The sequence below is a fragment of the Lepidochelys kempii genome, chromosome 1, assembly GCF_965140265.1.
Source record: "Lepidochelys kempii isolate rLepKem1 chromosome 1, rLepKem1.hap2, whole genome shotgun sequence".
NCBI lineage: Eukaryota > Metazoa > Chordata > Testudines > Cheloniidae > Lepidochelys > Lepidochelys kempii.
The window spans coordinates 39,324,725-39,345,872 of record NC_133256.1 but is presented as its reverse complement, the minus strand read 5'-3'; the positions used below and the strand labels follow the sequence as shown (position 1 = coordinate 39,345,872).

Here is a 21,148-nt window from a genome sequence, read left to right as displayed (position 1 = left end):
AGCCAGCTAATCTAGCCAGTAGAAGATGCCAACCAGAGGATGCGTGCACTACTGCAACGCTCCCCTTGGACTCTTTGATGCCTAAACCCAGGCTACAAGCAGGCACCTATCTCTGTTTGTGATTCACAAACCAAGGGAAGATAAGCATTCAGCCACATAAGTCACGTGCAGGGTCTGATCTGGTAGGTGGGCTCAGAGAACACCTACCAGATCGGGCCCAGGGGGCGGAATGGGAGGAGGGAACTCTTTTATAGAAGCAGTTAGGGTATACTCACCTGGAATGTGGGAAATCCCCAGTTCAAGTCCTCCCTTCTCCCTGATGAGAAGGGAATGAGGAGAAGTGATCTGAACAGGGATCTGCCATCTCTCAGATGAGTGACCTAACCATTAGGCTATAGAGCCATTTCAACTCTTTTCACTGGCCCAGTTAATATTTAATTATTAAATTATTTAATTACAGAGGAAAAACTTCAATAGGAGAGATTGAGGGAGCCCCGCATCAGAATATCCCATAGCCTTTTTTGGTGTGCTCCTTATTATAAAGAGCTGACAATAAAAGCCTGATTTACAAAGAATTATACTTTCCTAAGAAAAGAATCTGATTTACTTTCTATACATACTTTAGGCAATTTAAATACTACATAAATAAACATTGCCTTGTCACATGTGCCTATTGCACAATTTTATTTCTATAAATATTAGAAAATGTGTAGGTCACATACCTCATAGTAATACTGAAAAGCTTGGGATTTATCACCTTCATTATCATACAATTCCCCTAGTTTCGACAGTGCATATGAATCAGTTGGAACTACACTGATAAGCTGCATGAGCCATTCTATGGCTTGGTTGGGATCCTCCATTATTTCATATCTGAGGTATCTTCAGTTAAGGACAATTCAAATGGTGACCATATTTGGGTTCATCAAGCGGAATTCTTATGTTATATAATGTAAATGTAATCCAAAAGTTGCATGTTGAAAAAATTTGCCAGACATAGCAAAGTGGACATATATTTTGTTTTTTTGCACATTTACTTAATAATTTCTTCCCACTCAGATGTACTTTAGTTTACTATAAATAACATAATTAAGTGTTAACAGTCTAGGCTGCTCTTTCAACCTTAAAAACACTTTTGGTGTGGTTCTTCTCTCTCTCACTAATTTTACATTGGTATAAATTCATTAACTTGAATGGAGTTGCTCCTGATTTATAACAGTGCAACTGAAAGGAGAATTAGGCACCCTATTTCTATGCCCCACAAACTTCCTAGGTTTTCTTAGTGTGGTTCTGTGCTACACAAAACGACAAGGCAAAATTGTCACCACCTTATGCATTAAATCTGTTCCTTGGGTGCCACTCTGTACTGCATCTCTAAGGAGCACAGCACAGAATTTGCAGCTTAGGGGAAGAGGGCTTTAAGCCACCTTTGCACTCTTCACTTCTGGGCAGCTCTGAGGGCTGGAGCAGTCCCCACTGTAATTAGACAGCCTTAAGGGGCCTGTTTAGTTACAGCAGCCTTCCTGGGTGCTAGCACAGTTCATAATCCCCACAGAATGATGTAGCTCCTCCCCAACACACTCCCCCTACTCTCAACCCCGTCCCCAGAATGCCCCCGATGCCCGAGCTTGCAAGGGAGTCCTCTAAAGGCAGCGTTATCCAGTGTCAATACAGGGGAATATTCCCCCAGCCAGAACCAGGGCTTTAGAACCCCTTTATGCCACTCCAGTGCTTTAACCCATTGTAAAGAGGCGGGAGCAGGAGTGAAGACCTCACCCCTTGTGTCTAGTTAGATTCGTATCTGCTTACTTTTCTATTATCTGTTTTATCACTTTCACTACTTTTAAAAATGCTGAGCCAATACTGCAATGGGATTCCATTATGCCTTGGAAGGGATTCTATTGTGGTTTGCACATCATGAACAGAATGCTTAACTAAGTTCTGGCTGCAGAATCTTTACTGCTGATGAGGCAGAGAGCTAAGAAAGACCCCAACTTGGCTTTCAGATCCCAGGCTAATTTTGCAGGATTGACAGATGATTATGCTTTTACTTGTAAACTGAGCAGACTTGGTCTGGAAGCCACTGAGAAAATAAACAAGGAACCCTATGGAGCTATTTTTACAAATTCCCTTTTCAGAATAGAACTTCACTGTAATGAAATATTTTGTTCTAAGTTTTACATCCATTATGCTTATGTCTGTTATATTATTTTCAAAATAACATCAGTTGCATATCTAAAGGGTTACAGGGCTCTCCTCAATGTTAATTATCCTTATATAAATAGGCCTTCCTCATGTGTGTTAGTCTACTAGCTTTAATGACATTGCTCACCAAAATAAAGGGTTGCAGAATCAGGCCTTATTTTCACACACCAAATATATTTTAACCCCACAAATGCCTCCTGATTAAATGTAAATTTTTTTAGCCATACAAAAACAAACTTTTATGTCTTGATTAAGACTAATCTCAGCTAATCCTCTAATGTAGACTAAATTCAATATTTGGCATCATGACCCAGAAAAAGATACAAGCTTGCTATTTGGTAGAGAACTTGGGCACTGTTTCGAAGGATTGCCTGAAGTTTCAGAAAACAATCCAAAGCCTCATCTATTCTGTTTAACTTTTTATATGTTAAACCTAAAAATAAAAGTTACAAAATGAATTCAACAGGCAAAATAAAACATCAGTACAGGCATAGTAATTTAGCAGAATAACCAAGGAGAATGAAGCAGAAATGCAATATTTAGATGGATGCTATCAACTTAAAAATCATATTTTTGTCTGATTTTTTTGTTCCTGTACTATTGCAATAGGGAACACATGAAAGAGACTAAAAAAATATTTTTCTGTTTTCAGTTTGTTTAATTTGTACATTTGGCAGCCCTTTTTGGATAGTCAATTTCACCGTTTTGATAGTTGGTCAGTTTTCCTTGTTTATTTTGGGTTTTCATAAAGCAACAGATTTTAAAAAATGTTTTTTCTAAAAATAAGAAAACAGGATTGTAAAGCCACAGGGATACTCAAGGCAGATGTGGTATTTGAAACTACCTTTAACTTTTTTTAAGTTGGAGTCCTTTTTAAAAAGCAAGCTGCATCACTGTTTAGAGGTAAATGCAATATAACTGCGCTTTCCCCAACGATCACTCTCTCATCTCAACTGCATCTCAGTAGATTTGCTGTGCTGCTTGGTTAAGAACCATCTTGACAGTCCTTTCAGGCAGTGTGACCCGAATGAACCAAAGCTGAGTAGGGCAATGGTCATGATTCCAGGCAAGGCCCACCCGCCATACATAACACCATCCCTTTAACAAGGGGCATCAGAAAGGGAAGGGGGGATAATTTGATGAGTAGTACTATCCAAAACCTACATTTTGAACAGAAAATAGTTCTTCGCACTTATAGCAATTTTTATCTTCAAAGTGGTTTATCGACATCAATTACTCTAAGAACAGATGATTAATATTGGTGCAGTTTCTGTGAAGAGGTTTGAAGCAAAGGACATTATCTCACTTTACGTCTTAAATCATGAAGTAAAAGAATTAACAGTTTATTGGAAATGACAGAACATATTTTAATTTCAATTAACATTTCTAAAAAGGACAAGTTTGAAAACTAGAATCTCAAACACATTAGTACTAGCCTTATCCAAACTTTAAGCCATGCAAACACTTCTACATTACCTATATTGTAAAGTGCTTCAGTGCATGAGGAATCATTCCTTAGAGCTTCCTTATAAAACTCTGCTGCTTTTTCATAGTCTCCATTTGCAAACACAGTATTTCCTTTATTAGTGAGAGCTGATGGGTTGTATCTATCAGAATTCACAGCTAAATCTGCATAGTTGGTTGCTTGTGCAAATTCATTTTCCTGTGTAAACAAAATATATATAGTACATTAACAACTTAATATACTATCAATCAATAATTTTCTTTGGAGCTAACCTTTGTTGTTTATGGTTGATATAACAGCAGTCTGAAAAAAATGTAATAATCTTCAATCCTAATACTATTTTTTATGAGCTTGTTGAAAACAGATCACTCACATTTTTCAGGTCATAGAAACCTGAAAATTACAGAGTGAGACCTAAATTGTCATCTTGTCCATCTCCCTCCCAATGCTGGTTTGCTCCTTATTTTGGTAGGAAAGATAGGGGAAACACTGTAGAATCATTTAAGTCTCCAAAATGAACTTATTTTATATTCTATTTGAAAATTAATATTAATCAGAGAGGCAGAGCAGACAGCATAGAGCAGTGTTTTAAATGTCGCTGTCTCCACTCCTCCATGAGTATAGTTATGAGAGTTAAGCGTGGGATCACAGCCCTATTACTGATGTGCAGGTGAACAGAACCCTGCCAGAGATGGAGGGAGATAAAAGTTCAGGTGAGCCCAGCAGGAGACAAGGAATGGGTGACAGGCCAGGCAGCTGAATACATACATTCAGAGAGCACAATAGCAGTAGGAAGCCAGGGCACAAATAACTAGAACATACATATATGAAGAGCTTCATGAACATTAACTAATTCACCTTCACAACATCCACATGAGGGAAGAGTCTCTTATACCCCAGCAGTGGCTCAGTCTCATTCCTCCTGGCATAGCAGTTGGAACACTCCTTTCTGTCTGCTCTGCTTCCTGTACCTCTATAAAAGCAGAGCACTCCCACACATAGGTGCCGATTCCATGCATGCTGTGGAGCTGGAGCACGCATGGGGAAAAAAGTAGTGGGTGCTCAGCACCCACCGGGAGAGCCGCCAATCAGCTCCTTCTCTTCCCTCGCAGCGGCTCTCACCTGCCAGTGATCAGCTGTTCAGCAGCAGACGCTGGGGGAGGAGTGGGGGCAGGAAGAGATGCGAGGAGGGGGCAGAATGGGCCAGGAAGAGGCAGGATGGGGGCGGAGAGCATGTTGGAGCTTGGGTCAAAGTAGGGGTACGAGCACCCTCTGGGAACTCAGGAAGTTGGTGCCTCTGCTCCCACAGCCCCTACTTTCAATTAGGAAGTGAAGGCAACAATTGAAATTTAAATATTTAACACTTATAATCAAAAATAATAAAGTACTTTGCTCTTGCATTGCACTTAATAGTTCAAAACATTGAACAGACACTGATTAGTTAAAATGGTGTCTTTTCTTACCTCTCGTTTTCTTGAGCGTTGTCTCTTAATGCTGAGACAGAACATGTAGATAGATACAAAAATTGCTACAGAAGCATAGACTCTTCTGAGCTCATAGTTAACAACAACAACAAAAAGGCATACTTACCAAATAATAAAGAAATGAAAGGTTTGTTGCAGCTGCACTTTTTACTCTGCTATCCTTTTTTTCAAACATTTTTAAAGTCTCCACAGCCTAGAATTAATTTATAATCAAGTTACTAAACTGTAACAAACTTACTCAAACTATTACTGTGCAGGTCAATCCTATGTTTTTCTGAAGGAATAAACAACTAAAATGACTACTTGACTTATATTACTAATTACTAGTGAGTAATTTATTAATTACTACTTAGACAACAATTATACATAACCTTTTCTATTGCAAAATAGTTGATATTTCATACTTTTAAAATTCCCACAGTACTGGCAGTTTTGTTTGCAGCGTATGGATCAGATTTAGAAAATACCTGAACTTTCTGTTCAGATAGCCACACTTTTCCACAGAAGTTCCATTCATTAAAAAAACAAACAAACAAACCAAAAAAAAAAACCAAAAAAAACTTCGACATATTCATTTTGTCAACTACCTGTATTGTGTAAGTATTTTCACTTTTTCTGTATCTTTACCCAAGATTTTTTTCTTAAAGACTTACAAACAAAAAAAAATGAATGTAACAATACAAAAAGTATGTAACACAGTACGTTTGGAGTACAAATAGAAATTTTGCTTTGTGTATTGATCAGAAATGACCAATCATTTTCATATCTCATACTATACAATGTGCTCAGAGAAGTGAGGATTGAGGACAATACATATGCAAATCTAAGGAGTTTTACAGATCACTTTGTACATCAGAAATTAATTTAGTAAACTTTGCCAAGGCGATACTGATATGTGAAAAGAGTAACAAAAATGATATAATAATTAACTAAACAAATTTAAAAATAAAGGGCAATTTTTTCAGCAATATAAAAAAAGATATATTTCTATAGACCAAATATAACAAAATCTTTGGCTAGGTTCTACTAAATATTTACATTATGTTCATAAAAATTGTTTAATGATACTTTTGCCTCAGTTCCACTTTCCATTACATCAATGCAAATGTAAGGACTTCAGGTTACCCACTATTTGCACGATTAAAATTCCTCCTTTTTCCCTACACAAGTTAAAATCTTGAATCTGCTTATCATAGTAATGTGAATGCATAATGCTCTCTGGTGGTGTGCCAAGGCAGAGGAAAAAATATAAGGTTTTAAAATGATCCACGAACATGCTATTTTTACATTACTCAAAATGCATGACTTAGCCCTGGTCTACACTAGGACTTTAGGTCAAATTTAGCAACGTTAAATCAATTTAAACCTGCACCCGTCCACACAGTGAAGCCCTTTATTTCGACTTAAAGGGCTCTTAAAATCGATTTCCTTACTCCACCCCTGACAAGTGGATTAGCGCTTAAATCGACCTTCCCAGCTTGAATTTGGGGTACTGTGGACACAATTCGATGGTATTGGCCTCCGGGAGCTATCCCAGAGTGCTCCATTCTGACCGCTCTGGACAGCACTCTCAACTCAGATGCACTGGCCAGGTAGACAGGAAAAGAACCGCGAACTTTTGAATCTCATTTCCTGTTTGGCCAGCGTGGCAAGCTGCAGGTGACCATGCAGAGCTCATCAGCACAGGTGACCATGATGGAGTCCCAGAATCGCAAAAGAGCTCCAGCATGGACCGAACGGGAGGTACGGGATCTGATCGCTGTTTGGGGAGAGGAATCCGTGCTATCAGAACTCCGTTCCAGTTTTCGAAATGCCAAAACCTTTGTGAAAATCTCCCAGGGCATGAAGGACAGAGGCCATAACAGGGACCCGAAGCAGTGCCGCGTGAAACTGAAGGAGCTGAGGCAAGCCTACCAGAAAACCAGAGAGGCGAACAGCCGCTCTGGGTCAGAGCCCCAAACATGCCGCTTCTATGATGAGCTGCATGCCATTTTAGGGGGTTCAGCCACCACTACCCCAGCTGTGTTGTTTGACTCCTTCAATGGAGATGGAGGCAATACGGAAGCAGGTTTTGGGGACGAAGAAGATGATGATGAGGAGGAGGTTGTAGATAGCTCACAGCAAGCAAGCGGAGAAACCGGTTTTCCCGACAGCCAGGAACTGTTTCTCACCCTAGACCTGGAGCCAGTACCCCCCGAACCCACCCAAGGCTGCCTCCTGGACCCAGCAGGCGGAGAAGGGACCTCTGGTGAGTGTACCTTTTAAAATGCTATACATGGTTTAAAAGCAAGCATGTGAAAGGATTACTTTGCCCTGGCATTTGCGGTTCTGCTAGATGTAGTCCTAAAGCCTTTGCAAAAGGTTTCTGGGGAGGGCAGCCTTATTTCGTCCTTCATGGTAGGACACTTTATCACTCCAGGCCAGTAACACATACTCGGGAATCACTGTAGAACAAAGCATTGCAGTGTATGTTTGCTGGCATTCAACCAAAATCCGTTCTTTCTCTCTCTGTGTTATCCTCAGGAGAGTGAGATATAATTCATGGTCACCTGGTTGAAATAGGGTGCTTTTCTTCAGGGACACTCAGTATAGCCCATTCCTGCTGGGCTGTTTGCCTGTGGCTGAACAGAAATGTTCCCCGCTGTTAGCCACAGGGAGGGGGGAAGGTTGAGGGGGTAGTCACGCGGTGGGAGGAGGCAAAATGCGACCTTGTAACGAAAGCACATGTGCTATGTATGTAATGTTAACAGCAAGGTTTACCCTGAAAGAGTGTAGCGACTGTTTTATAAAATGTGTCTTTTTAAATACCGCTGTCCCTTTTTTTTCTCCACCAGCTGCATGTGTTTCAATGATCACAGGATCTTCTCCTTCCCAGAGGCTAGTGAAGCTTAGAAAGAAAAAAAAACGCACTCGCGATGAAATGTTCTCCGAGCTCATGCTGTCCTCCCACACTGACAGAGCACAGACGAATGCGTGGAGGCAAATAATGTCAGAGTGCAGGAAAGCACAAAATGACCGGGAGGAGAGGTGGAGGGCTGAAGAGAGTAAGTGGCAGGCTGAAGACAGGGCTGAAGCTCAAATGTGGCGGCAGCGTGATGAGAGGAGGCAGGATTCAATGCTGAGGCTGCTGCAGGACCAAACCAGAATGCTCCAGTGTATGGTTGAGCTGCAGCAAAGGCAGCTGGAGCACAGACTGCCACTGCTGCCCCTCTGTAACCAACCGCCCTCCTCCCCAAGTTCCATAGCCTCCACACCCAGACGCCCAAGAACGCGGTGGGGGGGCCTCCAGCCAACCAGCCACTCCACCACAGAGGATTGCCCAAAAAAAAGAAGGCTGTCATTCAATAAATTTTAAAGTTGTAAACTTTTAAAGTGCTGTGCTTAAAGTGCTGTGTGGCATTTTCCTTCCCTCCTCCACCACCCCTCCTGGGATACCTTGGTAGTCATCTCCCTATTTGTGTGATGAATGAATAACGAATGCATGACTGTGAAGCAACGATGACTTTATTGCCTCTGCAAGCGGTGATTAAAGGGAGGAGGGGAGGGTGGTTAGCTTACAGGGAAGTAGAGTGAACCAAGGGGCGGGGGGTTTCATCAAGGAGAAACAAACAGAACTTTCACACTGTAGCCTGGCCAGTCATGAAACTGGTTTTCAAAGCTTCTCTGATGCGTACCGCGCCCTCCTGAGCTCTTCTAACCGCCCTGGTGTCTGGCTGCGCGTAACCAGGAGCTAGGCGATTTGCCTCAACCTCCCACCCCGCCATAAACGTCTCCCCCTTACTCTCACAGATATTGTGGAGCACACAGCAAGCAGTAATAACAGTGGGAATATTGGTTTCGCTGAGGTCTAAGCGAGTCAGTAAACTGCGCCAGCGCGCCTTTAAACGTCCAAATGCACATTCTACCACCATTCTGCACTTGCTCAGCCTGTAGTTGAACAGCTCCTGACCACTGTCCAGGCTGCCTGTGTACGGCTTCATGAGCCATGGCATTAAGGGGTAGGCTGGGTCCCCAAGGATACATATAGGCATTTCAACATCCCCAACAGTTATTTTCTGGTCTGGGAAGAAAGTCCCTTCCTGCAGCTTTTGAAACAGACCAGAGTTCCTGAAGATGCGAGCGTCATGCACCTTTCCCGGCCATCCCACGTTGATGTTGGTGAAACGTCCCTTGTGATCCACCAGAGCTTGCAGCACTATCGAAAAGTACCCCTTGCGGTTTATGTACTCGCCGGCTTGGTGCTCTGGTGCCAAGATAGGGATATGGGTTCCGTCTATAGCCCCACCACAGTTAGGGAATCCCATTGCAGCAAAGCCATCCACTATGACCTGCACATTTCCCAGGGTCACTACCCTTGATATCAGCAGATCTTTGATTGCGTGAGCTACTTGCATCACAGCAGCCCCCACAGTAGATTTGCCCACTCCAAATTGATTCCCAACTGACCGGTAGCTGTCTGGCGTTGCAAGCTTCCACAGGGCTATCGCCACTCGCTTCTCAACTGTGAGGGCTGCTCTCATCCTGGTATTCATGCGCTTCAGGGCAGGGGAAAGCAAGTCACAAAGTTCCATGAAAGTGCCCTTACGCATGCGAAAGTTTCGCAGCCACTGGGAATCGTCCCAGACCTGCAACACTATGCGGTCCCACCAGTCTGTGCTTGTTTCCCGAGCCCAGAATCGGCGTTCCACAGCATGAACCTGCCCCATTAGCACCATGATGCATGCATTGGCAGGGCCCATGCTTTCAGAGAAATCTGTGTCCATGTCCTGATCACTCACGGGACCGCGCTGACGTCGCCTCCTCGCCCGGTATCGCGTTGCCATGTTCTGGTGCTGCATATACTGCTGGATAATGCGTGTGGTGGTTGATGTGCTCCTAATTGCCAAAATGAGCTCAGCGGCCTCCATGCTTGCCTTGGTATGGCGTCCGCACAGAAAAAAGGCGCGGAACGATTGTCTGCCGTTGCTCTGACGGAGGGAGGGGCGACTGACGACATGGCTTACAGGGTTGGCTTCAGGGAGCTAAAATCAACAAAGGGTGTGCCTGTACATCAAGGAGTATTTCAGGCAGGACTGCATGGAGGGTTCCAATAAGAAATGGTGCACCAAAGTTATCGTTGTTATTGGAACAAGGAGGTTAGCCTGGCCTCTGATTGATACATGGCTAGATTAACCTCGCTGCGCCTTCTCTGTGACTGACTGCAGTGTGATCTAGACAGGGGAGGAGGAAAATGAGTACAAAACAAATCTGGTCTATTTCTTGTTCTGACCCACTCCATCTATCCTTTACATCTTTGGCTGGCAGCAGACAAAAAAGGCGCAAAATGATTGTCTGCCCTTGCTTTCACGGGGGGAGGGAGGGTGGGAACGGGGTCCTGATGATATGTACCCAGAACCACCCGCGACAATGTTTTAGCCCCATCAGGCATTGGGATATCAACCCAGAATTCCAATGGGCAGCGGAGACTGCGGGAACTGTGGGATAGCTACCCACAGTGCAACGCTCCGGAAGTCGACGCTTGCCTCGGTACTGTGGAAGCGCTCCGCCGAGTTAATGCACTTAATGCACTTAGAGCATTTTCTGTGGGGACACACACACTCGAATATATAAAACCGATTTCAAAAAAACCGACTTCTATAAATTCGACCTAATTTCGTAGTGTAGACATACCCTTAGTGTGGCATAAGAGGACATGTAAAGTTTACACAGTTAGCTGAAGTTTATTGCTCCCTAGCAAACTACATAGGAAGTACAAACTACTACAAATGAGAACATTTTTTTAATTATATAGAATTCTCTGAGAAAAGCACCAATTTGAGAGTCAAGGAAATAGTTTCAAAATGCATGACTTCAAATTTTATGGGCTTTGAAACTCAAGACTTTAGCTATAAGGATTTTGGTTCTCATTATGTATTTGACTGAATCAAGAAAGAACTGGTCCCATAGATCTATAAGTACAGTACTGTTATATCTGAGGTATTCTACCATTAAATTGTTTCTTCAAGTTCAGGCTGCACATCTCAGTTACAATGGAATTCTGGTTTACTGACCTTTCAACTATATATATCTAATTGCTTTCCTAAAGTCATTTCCTATTGTTGCTGATTTGTTTGCCCTTTCCTTCTACTGATATGGTGGCACCTTTGGTTATAAAGATTAAAGTGGAAGTAATTTCTTTGTTTTCAAAGAGAGAAAAGAAGTTCACAGATGATTTTGGGTGCTGCTCAGCTGCTGGTAAAGCATATTATAGACTGTGTGAGCCAGATGAAGCCATGACATGCCGTGGCATTAAAATGCCTTAGCGGTACTCATTCTATCATGGTGGAAAGTGGAAATGTTGATTCTATATACACGTCTCAAATTTGGGAAGTTCACTATTTATGTATCTTAAGAGTAATGGTCAATTGGACACAACCATCAAAATACATTGTCAAAACCAATCCTTATAACTGGATTCCACTGTACACATTATATATGACAAGGGCAAAGTTTAAATGTAATGCACCTGGCCTAATCTGTGGATTCTCAGTAACGGTAGAAGAACTCACAAGGCTAAATCCCAGTGTTCTGCTTTAAAATTTTATACCAGAACTATCTTGTAAATTGAGAGGGATTCAAAACACCACTAACACACAAAGATTATTTTAAAACAATATGTAAGCCTGAAAATGGCTAGGTAGATGGTCAGTAGAGATTTCTGATATCTATTTTACTTATGAATTTATTTGTATCTTTGACCTGAAACCATCTCATTGTGTACCTTTCTAGTCCACATAACCATGTGCTCATGTCACTGCTACTCTTACGTGTTAAAATCTTTTGTTAAATTAGATTATAAAGTCTTCGGGGCAAATACACCCTTACTATGTATTTGTACAATGCCTAGAATGGTGAGGCCCCAATCCTACCCAGGGACCTCCCATTGCTACCATACTACTAACATTAATAATATTCCTCAGAATGTGGGTCCTTCATATTATTTCATGATTTAACTGTCCTCTGACTTCAAACTGATGCTACTGTTTCACAGTACATCATTCCAATCTCAAACTCTGTATAAGGTTTCAATTCAGCATTCCAGAAGTTCACCAGTTCCTACCAGTACTAGCCCCACAGAACAGAAATACCATTTAAATCTCACATCTGTAATTTTATTTCTCTTGTAGTTTCTAGTAGAATTATGAAAAAACTGTTGGATACAATGAAGCATGGAATTGCGGCAAGGAAGTGGAAACTCTAATTGATAACTACTGAATAGAGAGGAAGTTTGTCAGATAGAACAGGTGACAGGGAGCCAAGACTCCTGGGTTTTAGCCATGTGTCTGCCACAGATTCACTGTATAACCATGAGCAAGTCATGTAACCTCAAATGCCTCCTTTTACCTACTCTCCTACCTTAGAGGGGTGCTGTTGTGAGGTTTAATTAATGAATTTTCACAAAGATCTTCGAGACACTATGCTAGAAGGTGTTACATATGTAATTTTAGATAAAAATATTCTTGAATTAGATGCAAACAGTTCTAACACTGCATAAGATCAAGAAATTCAAAAGGGAAGTTCCTACAGCAGCTTTAGGTCATATTTTATAATTATATTTTGCTGCTTTAAAAAGACCCAAAATATGGAACAGCAAATTTTGTGTTATTAATTTAAGGTGAATTATTTTTTCCCCTCTGATTTTTAAACTTTTAATGCTTTCATCAATGTATGCTACAGTGAGTGCTCAGTTACATCCATTATAGTTACAGTAGCAGAAGATTTTAATTTTAACCTCTCTTTTTACACACTTATAAAACTTTTTTAAGTTTACTTTGGGGACTGAAATTTTCCATGTTTTTTCTTCAGCCAAAGGTGAAGGGTGGTGTAAGGTGGTTTTTTTGTTGTTGTTTTTGGAAGTTTGAGGAAAAATCCCATCAACTGTTCTTGAGTTTGCTGTTGTTCAGATGAAGCATTTTTCAATTTTATCAAATTCTGTCCAAGACTTTACCCATGGAACGGGACCTCTATTCTATATTTTTCTTTGAATAAAATGCAAGAGTAATGCAAAGGTAAGATTGGAAATCTATGACACGTGAAAGTTAGGAAAGAGCATATTACGTGTATACTGTCTGTGTGTACATTCTCTAATTACTATACATGGTTACAGGTTGTATTTAAGGTTATAGAAAAATGCATTTTTCATTATATATTTGAGAAATTGTATGATCACATAAGTAAAGACTATCCTAACACATTCATGCATAATTGCAGTGTTAAGGTAGTGCACTGTATCTTAACTTTCACATTTCCAGTCTTCTGAGTATGGAGTGCAGCATAAAGGATGCAAAGCTGCCACGTGTTTGCATTGGTAAGGGATAGCCAGTTTAAGAAAATGATTCACTTATGTATTATGTACATTACACTTATGTGAATATGGAGGAGCAAAAGGTATACTATGATCAGGAATGAGGCACTCCAAAATATAAAATGAAATGCAGCTTTCTTGTTTGAGGTTCTTACTTACTTTGCCCAGGCTAAGCCCCAATACCAATGCACTGAGAATAGTGACAGTGTCATGGAAGCAACAGTCAGGTCACAGGATGGCTCCTGGTTACCTTGTTAATATAGCTGTGTCAAAAGAACAATTAAAAAAAGGGACTTCTTGGCTGAATTTATATCATCAAGGCACCCGATCTTTTATATTCACAGATAGGAATTTGTAGAGGCAATTCATTGGACTCAGAAGTATGAAAGAAGCATGAAAGAACTTATATAATGGAAAGAGTAAGTAGAGGTTTGCATAGTGCAGAATAGGTTAGAAAAGACAAGATCCTCCAACATGCTACTTCCAAACTTGCTTATTTTTCATGTCGATGTCTTTCCTCTCATTCTTTATGCTTCCAACAATTTTAATAATTCAGTAGGAAACCAAGACAGTAGGGTTTCTGCTTTAAAATGTGCTACTATTCAATTCTTGATGTTTCTTTTTTTATTTTAAGCAGTGAGTTTTCTACAGTTAGTAGAATGTTGACTATCATTGTTTTTCTCATTCTATCACTCTGATGGGGACACAACACACTAACATCTTCCATCTGTCTCAAGCATTTGCCTCAGATCTTCAATATAATTCTACACCACTTCATTTATTAAGTGAAAGTTTATTTCAGAAATAAAAACATTAAAAAATGTTAATACTGAGTTAAGAAACACAATGGACAGCTATCCCAATACCCCAGCCAATAGCACATGTAGATGTGGGGGGGCGGAAGAGACTCAGATCCAAAAGCTCTCTCAAGACTTAAGTATTGTGGATCATCAGAACTGGGTAACATCACATAGGCCATAATCTATCACAGGACAATATTGCACTGCTCTGCAAACACTTTCACCACATCAACTGAAAGAATGCATACCAGTGAATGCAGTATGGAAGGACTGGGAATGAGAGTCTACAAGCACCTTCTTTTAAAGAATTGTTAGAGACTAGGGACTAAGATGAGCTGCAGAGGGAGGCAAGGCACCATCATTTGGAGTATTTAAGGGTAGGTAACTACATACACCCGAGAGGCTAAAGTAGAGGAAATTCCTGCTCCACAAAAATGGCTAGACCAGGTGACTCCAGAGGTTTTTTCACCCCCATTATCTTCTTCCAGTACCCCATTATGGCAGCTGCAGCCAGTTTGAAATGTGTCAGCTATTTGAGTCCAAACACTGAACTGTTAAGGACTAGGAAAGTGGTGTTCTCAGTATAGGACACTCGATTCTAAAAAGTTTCAGAGTGGTAGCCGTTTAGTCTGTATCAGCAGAAAGAACGAGGAGTACTTGTGGCACCTTAGACTCTAACAAATTTATCTGAGCATAAGCTTTTGTGGGCCAAAGCCCACTTCATCAGATGCATGTAGTGGAAAATACAGTAGGAAGGTTGTACACACACACACACACACACACAACATGAAAAAAATGGGATTGCCATACCAGCTCTAACGAGACCAATTGATTAAGGTGGGCTATTATCAGCAGGAGAAAAAATGTTTTTATAGTGATAATCAGGATGGCTCATTTCAAACAGTTGACAAGAAGGTTTTTAAAATAGTTTTTAGTTAAACTATTTCCCCATGATAATTTCTCCCCTACTGTTACTCACACCTTCTTGTCAACTGTTTGAAATGGGCCATCCCGATTACCACGACAAAAGTTTTTTTTTCCCTCCTGCTGCTGATAATCCACCTTAATCAACTGGGCTCGTTAGAGCTGGTATGGCAACACCCATTTTTTCATGTTCTCTGTTAGAGACTAACAAATTTCTTTGAGCATAAGCTTTCGTGGGCTAAAGCCCACTTCATCAGATGCATGTAGTGGAAAATACAGTAGGAAGAGATAGAGATATAGTGCCACAAGTACTCCTCATTCTTTCAATTCTGAAATTAACTCCCAACAGAAACCCAGAGGAGTCTGAGATTTGCGAGGTTTAGGGTATGATATGCAGTAAAATACAGCTCTTTCATTAAGGTTTTTTTTCCTAGAAATGGGTATCATAGGAATCAGCAACTGGACATTATTTAAATACAAGAAAGAATATAAGAATACAAGAAAATGGCCTAAAATCTGAATAATAAAACACTGCTCTCCTGAAAATAGTTCCTCTAGGGTCAATCCATTTGTGTGTCAGGAAATGAGACTGTAAAACTGGGTTTCTAATGAAACACAAAACCTTCTTAACACTTCCACCAGAAGTACTGTTTTACTTACTCCTTTATTATGGGCATAGCCAGGAAACATTGCCAAGTTTCAACTATTCTAGAAGACTAAAGCTAATTAAGGGCCATATTTTAATACTATACCTACCTCTTCATACTTACAGTATCAAACAAAATGTGAGACACAATGAAAGTGGCAATATTGAAAGGAAAGCAAAAATTACATTTTTAAAAACACAGTTAAACTAATCTTACCAAGATACTGAATGTGTGAATGGAGACATATAGGATGAAAATATCTACTAAATCATCAATCAACATGTGAGACTTTTGTGCTCCACTAAGAAATTGTTCAAATTCAACCACACTTGAAATTTCAGAGTTTAGTCCTGGTCACTAATCTAAAACCCCAAATCATTGCACAGCTGCTGTCATTACACATTAGACATTGAGTCAGTTGTCAAATTCTAATGCAAGAAAAGCCAATATAAAGATAGAAACCTATCCTAATAGGCAGAAATGAAATTCAAGGTTTGCTACGTGTCTATGGAGGGAAAAGTAGGAATACATTGCCTCTTTTGTCAATTTTGTAACTTCCAACCAAAACAGAGTATATTTGTCCTTCAAAATTTTAAAACGATCCTGTTCTATACTACAAAATAGTACAAAGCATACTGTAAAATCAAATGGGATGATGAAGCATTTGAATATACCTATATTGCAAAATGCTGCATATTAATATATTAATGTTCTGAGTGAGTATAACTTTATCTGGCTGTAAATGTATATTCAAGACAATTTGTGCCTGTGCCCCTGTTCGAGGATTCTCCCTATTGGCTCCTAAACATCCATGGGTAAACCACCCATAACACTAGTGTCACACTAGAACAACGGTGGCTTTTCCTACCCCTTCCTAGCAGTTCCACTGGAAGGACAGGCTTAGAACATAGATGCAAGGCACTGCCCACCCCAAATTAACTACTACTGTTTTTTATAGGAGGAGATGGTCTGCAGAAAGGGCAGTCTTGTGGTCAACACACCAGACTCACGACAATGGGGTTCAAATCCCAGTTCTACCACCAACCTGTGTGACCTTGGACAAGTCAGTTAATACCTCTATTCCTCAGTTCCCCTCTGTAAAATGGGGATAATAATACCTCTGTACCTCACAGCAGCATTGCTATGATAAACTCATAAATATTTGTGAGATGCACAGACGCTATGATGATGGAGGCCATCTAAGTAGCTATGTAGGTACTAACATAGCCCCAGAATTAAAAGTACCTAAGTGCTTTGGGGAACACTTTCTATTTAAAAAAGTAGTACGTTTTTAGAGATTCCTATATTATTATTTAAAAGTTCTATTGTAGTAGAACCTAGAAACCAGACAGATGAGGGCCCCATTGTGCTAGGTGTTGTACAAACACAAATTAAATGACAGCCCTTACCCTACCTTACAGTCTAAAAGACAAGACATACCAGGTAGAAGAGACAAGTGGGTCTGCGTGGGGGCAGAGAAGACAGGGTAACAAAGATAACAATTCTTAGCCAGTCAGGAGCTGTACTCTTTCTTTATACTTTTCCTATAGTTTAATTAGTAAGGCCTTGTGTACATACAAAATTGCAAGGATTTAACTAAAGGTGAGTTTTTAAATTGATTTAGTTAAATCAGTGCAAACTCCCTAGTGGTCACTTTTATATTAATTTAAAAAGGGCTTATATTTAGTTTACCTTAGTTCCTAACTGAATTATGTTAACAATAAGCCAGGTTTAAATCTGAGTGTCCACACAAGCATTTGCACTGGTTTAACTAAATCATTTAAAAACTCATTTTAGTTAAACTGGTGCTACTTTGAGGATGGATAAGGCCTCAGAATACCAATCAAACAGAAAGGTGACCCCTAAAGCCCTTTATCGTTAAAATACATGTATTTTTAGGTTCACTTTTTTTGTCCCAGTAGAATTAATTTTAAAGTATCATAGAAAAGACAGATCCCCACCCCCACCCAAAATTCTACTTTAAAGTATGGAAAGACTATACTCATGCTCTTCCTTTATACACACGTTAGAGTGTTTAATTCTTGGGGCCACTGCCTTACCTCTATTTCCTAAGTTTGTCCCTGCATGGAAGGACAAGATGATGGACTACAGTTCTGACACAGATTACAGTACCCTAATGGGGTATAATAGTACATATGCAGGAATGGAGGCAGGGCATCACTGGTACAATACCACAAGCAATAACATAACAGCAAGTGCATCTGCTCATACTCTGGTCTCTTATTAACTCCCTCCTACGACAACAGACAAATTTAATGTAGGTAAAGCCCTCCCCAATCAATGTTTTTTGTAGCATTATTCTAATAAAGACCAATATCAACACTTTTATCGAGGTTCTAAGCAACTATTAAAGAGGAAGCTCTTGCTGGAAAAATATGGCCTTGCTGCTTTATAAAGGTATGTCTACACTGGAGTTGGGAGTGAGCCTCCCAGGCCAGGTAGACAAACTCACACTAGCTTGAACAGCGCTAGTCCACTAAAAATAGAAGTGTGGACATTGCAGCATAGGCAGGGGTTCCGCTAGCAACGTGAGTCCGAGGCTGTCAAAAACTTCTGAGCCCGAGCTTAGCTGGTTAGCTTTAGTCGCTGCCTGTGTCACAACATCCACAGTACTATTTTGTGCACTAACTAGCACGAGTGTCTACTCCCAGCCACATTGTAGACATACCCTCAGATGCCTCCACCAATACAATATTCATAAAAATGTTTTTTAAAAAGTACCATACCTGATAGAAGTCCTTTTGCCTCAAATATGTAATTGCTTTATTTATTTCCAGGTCATTGGCTAACTCTACATAGTGGGAAGCTTTTACTACTTCAACACACCTACAACAAAAGGGAATCCACAGAAATAATTTCTATAAATAATATGTATCTGCATTAAGGTCACTTCAACTCATGTATGCTGCTAACTAGTTATCTAGAGGAAGTTTCTCTGCTATGTTAGGTACTCCCCTATTTGCAGACACACACAGTGTTTCCACACATCAACCATGTTTTAAAGAACAGTTCAAATTTAATCAAATTTGGCTTTTTGGATTCTATGAAAGAATTGGTAGTGGTAAAACTATACAAAGCTCGGGATGCATCTATAGTTTGGTCCCTGGGTACTAAAATGACATAACCCCTAAAAATAAAAATGTATTGATTCGATAAATTAATTAGAAATGGTATACATGTCCCAGAAGTTGTGTCGTAAATATATACTGTATGCAAAAGTGAATTACAAAAAAATCTCTAAGGATACTCTCAGACATTATAACATAGCACCAGCCACACTACAGTAGAGCCTGAGTCTGGCAACACATTTAAAGTTCATTTTTCAAACCTCTCTCAGAACAAGTCTCAGAAGGTTCTTTTTAGTTATATATTATTCATGCCTAACCTCAGCTCAACCCCTCTTGTATGTGTGGGACACCATCATCTCTAGAACCCAACTTATTAAGCCCAAGCCTCCAGCTGCATGATGCTAAACAATCATCTCCTCTTCCTGTTCATCCCCTCTAGGGCAGCCTTTAATTATACAGTGGTACAAGGAAAAGAAAGCTGACATGGAACTGAACATTCATAGTTTCCCATCCACCGAGGCACTCTCTTCCAGTCAGCACTTCTGTGCGCTTTATTAGGGTGGTATGTTCTGGAAAGAACTGGTGACATGGGCCAGGATCTTTATTGTATAGACAGTCTGACCTTCTAGATGATCTGGACTTAAATTAATTAAAGAAACCCCTCTCTGGTATCTCTCATTTTCCTTAGGAGCTAGAAGTGAATGCTTTTTTATTACTGCAGGTTTGGCTACTGCCTTTTGAGGGCCTTGTTAAATAACTTTTCACCATCAAACCCAGCAGATGCTATAATTAAGACTGTGTATCTATCAGGGAAGTCACGGATTGCATGACTTTCTGTGATCTCCGTGACTTCTGCAGCGTCTGGTGTGGCTGGCTGGCTCTGGCTCAGCCCGCCCCTATGCCACCACCACTTTGAGTGTGGGAGGGGGCTCAGGGCTGGGGCAGGGGTTTGGGGCAGCGATTACTTCAGGGGGGGCTCCCTGGAAGCGGCCGGCATGTCCCTGGAGCTCCTAGGCAGAGCGGATGGGGGGTCTGTGTGCTGCTCCTGCCTGCAGGTACTGCCCCCACAGCTCCCATTGGCTGCGGTTCCTGACCAATGGGAGCTGCTGAGCTGGCACCATGGCAGAGGCAGTGCGCGGAGCCCCCCCGACCTTCCCTTCCCTAGGAGCTGCAGGGACATGCTGGCCACTTCTGGGGAGCTGCGCGGAGCTGGGTAGGGAGCCTTCCAGACCTGTCAACCCTCCCCCACAGCACCAGTGGGGGTCCAGGGCCGCGCACCGCTGCCCGCTTCCCCCGCTGGGCCCCTGAATCACCCCCTCCCGAGCACCCAAGGCCCAAGTTTTAGTTAGAGGTATATAGTACAAGTCATGGACAGGTCACGGGCCATTAATTTTGTTTACTGCCTGTGACCTATCCATGACTTTTACTAAAAATACCTGTGACTAAAACGTAGCCTTAGCTATAATCTGTTTGGCATGTGAATCACCTCTCCAAAGTCTATAAATACCTCTTGGCATCAGAGGAAAAGGATAGGACTGAAAACATTACAAAACAGTCTGCTATGAGAGAAGAGGCCAGAGATACTTCGATGGCCAGTGTTAAAGCCTTTTTAACCAAAAGATATTGACAGACCTGAATACTCCATCAACCCCTCATGGGAGGAAGATCAAACAATAGTCTCATGAGTAAGTTGCATGTACTTCTTTTTAACTGAAGTTTGAGACACCTCAGTAACATAAGAAATCTACATAATATCCATGCCTACTTCATTTCTCCAAAGAAAATTAATATGATTAAGCACAGATATACCTGTAATATGCCATGAACTCAATGGAAAGTAGCTGAAAATTCAACTGTCGAATTAAGAATTTCAACATCTTTGTGTGGCTGGAGTTGTGCAAGGCAGCTACAGCATATAAGTGAATCTGCCCCAATATACACAAACCCATCTAATGTGTCTAATAATTTAATTAGCCACTAAGCAAATGTCCATAACTTTGTCGTAAGTTATGAGATATAAAGAAGAACTTTTTTTTCAGAATTTGACTACAGGCATGTGTGTATTCATGGCAAGTAATTAGTGAATAGAGGCAGGACTAGGGAAAGTTGAATGAAAACTAAAAGATAACTGTATATGTATTTATATACACCTACATGTATGCACAGACAATGCATAATGAATACATGAAT

The 21,148-nt window shown here is 40.8% G+C and overlaps 1 protein-coding gene across 6 annotated transcripts in view; it reads right to left on the bottom strand.

Moving 5' to 3' along the window:
* Positions 1 to 21,148, bottom strand: part of IFT88 (intraflagellar transport 88) — an 85,603-nt gene that overhangs the window by 32,526 nt on the left and 31,929 nt on the right. For all 6 annotated transcript variants that reach the window (XR_012158330.1, XM_073339648.1, XM_073339614.1 and 3 more), the window contains 5 exons: positions 18,617 to 18,716; positions 5,261 to 5,347; positions 3,682 to 3,868; positions 2,530 to 2,638; positions 723 to 873 (listed from right to left, as the gene is read on the bottom strand). Coding sequence is in view for 5 of the 6 variants with exons in the window: in XM_073339648.1 (XP_073195749.1) it covers positions 723 to 873; positions 2,530 to 2,638; positions 3,682 to 3,868; positions 5,261 to 5,347; positions 18,617 to 18,716 (634 nt within the window). In the remaining variant the exon portion in view is untranslated. The remainder of the gene's footprint in view (positions 1 to 722; positions 874 to 2,529; positions 2,639 to 3,681; positions 3,869 to 5,260; positions 5,348 to 18,616; positions 18,717 to 21,148) is intronic.